The sequence below is a fragment of the Centruroides sculpturatus genome, unplaced genomic scaffold (assembly GCF_000671375.1).
Source record: "Centruroides sculpturatus isolate CEXI.00-Female unplaced genomic scaffold, Cexi_2.0 scaffold1038, whole genome shotgun sequence".
Taxonomy (NCBI): domain Eukaryota; kingdom Metazoa; phylum Arthropoda; class Arachnida; order Scorpiones; family Buthidae; genus Centruroides; species Centruroides sculpturatus.
The window spans coordinates 165,371-166,930 of record NW_019385501.1 but is presented as its reverse complement, the minus strand read 5'-3'; the positions used below and the strand labels follow the sequence as shown (position 1 = coordinate 166,930).

The 1,560-nt window shown below is 28.5% G+C and overlaps 1 protein-coding gene across 1 annotated transcript in view; it reads right to left on the bottom strand.

Moving 5' to 3' along the window:
• Window positions 1-482: 482 nt before the first annotated feature.
• LOC111639605 (40S ribosomal protein S8-like) overlaps window positions 483-1,560 on the bottom strand; it is a 4,608-nt gene continuing 3,530 nt past the window's right edge. The window contains exon 5 of the mRNA XM_023385497.1: window positions 483-631. Coding sequence (XP_023241265.1) covers window positions 522-631 — 110 coding nt within the window. The 3' untranslated portion in view covers window positions 483-521. The remainder of the gene's footprint in view (window positions 632-1,560) is intronic.

The following is a 1,560-nucleotide window of genomic DNA, read 5'->3' as shown; positions in this document are numbered from 1 at the left end:
AGAGGAAAGAAGAAAAGCTGTTGGAATCCTAATTGCAATTTTAAAAATAAACACACAACTTGCTAATTATCCACAAGAAATTATAGTATTTAATCCATTTATCAGTTGGTGTATTTGACTGTAATTATCTTCTATATAAAGCTTGTCCTAATTTCAATTTCCAGTGCTTGAAGCCTATTTTCTTGCCCATTCCTTTTAATGTGATTCTCAAATTTTAAGGAAAATAATCTGCAAAATATCCTACCAATATTTTAAAAAATATTGTATTGAAACGTTTTATCAATACAAATACATTTAATTTTTTAAATGATAAATGCCAACTTGAAAATTTTAAGATATAAATATATAAAGAAATAAATTATATAATATTACTTATAGAAATTATTTTCTGATTATCATGCTTCTCTTCTATATACTATTTAATAAAAGATCTTTTGTATATAGAATAAAAAATGAGTAAATAAAGATTAATATCTAGACAATTTCCATCTAATTCAACTTTATTGTTTAGATTCAGATTTTCATTTTCCTTTCTTTGCTTTGATTTTTCGAAGATAAAATTCTAACTCCTTTCCTTCTAAGATGTAGCCATCAGCTCTTCCACACTGACCTGGTCTTGAGGAGATACAGGCTGGAAAAAAATTTTCAAACATTTTATACTGCTATACTTCAAACTACAAACTTTCTAAATACCTACATAAGTATAACTACTGTATTATAAAATTAAATCTTAATCCAGAATAAACTAGTCCCCACTGAAAAATCTTGCATTAGTAAATAAAATGTGGACTATAAAAGTTTATATTTCTAAAAAAATTTATGATTTTATTTATTTTAACATTTTTAGGCAAAAATTTTAAATAAAATTTGAAGTTTATGCTGTCAAGGCACACCTGTAACCTACCTAAGTACAGTAACTGTTATAACTAAAGTTAGGCATTTTTCATTTTGCACGAATTTTGTATTTGAATTGGGAATGAAAAAAACTGGAATGTCATTAGTTAAGTTATAGACCCCCAAAAACAGTCCTGAAATGCACACATGCCCTAGTACCATATTAGCTGCCTAGGTTTCGGTATTACTTTGTATCAACTAATGAAACAATCACAGCACTGAAATCTCTGATAAGGATTTGAAAGGAAGCCATAAATCACAACCACATCAGTTGTTATAACCTCTTCCTCATCAATTGTTTTAAATTTTGACACATTTGTAATTAAGAAAACTTAACTGCACACTAGTAACTTTAGACAAACTAAAACATTTTGCAGTTTTCTTTTCCAAATATTTGTTGTTATAGCAAAATCTCATAAACTTTCTGGATATCATATCATACAGGTAACCCCTGTATAACACGGCACTTCTATAGCACGGATTCGCTCTAACACGGTTCAAGAATTGGTACCATCCCCCGTATAACACGGTACTTTTATAGCACGGATTCACTCTGACACGGTTCGAGAATTGGGTAAAACCCTCGTACAACAGGAAATGTAATAAATTTTTACATACTTAAGTAATAATAGTTCACGAAAATTATTATTTTCGTGAACTATTAGT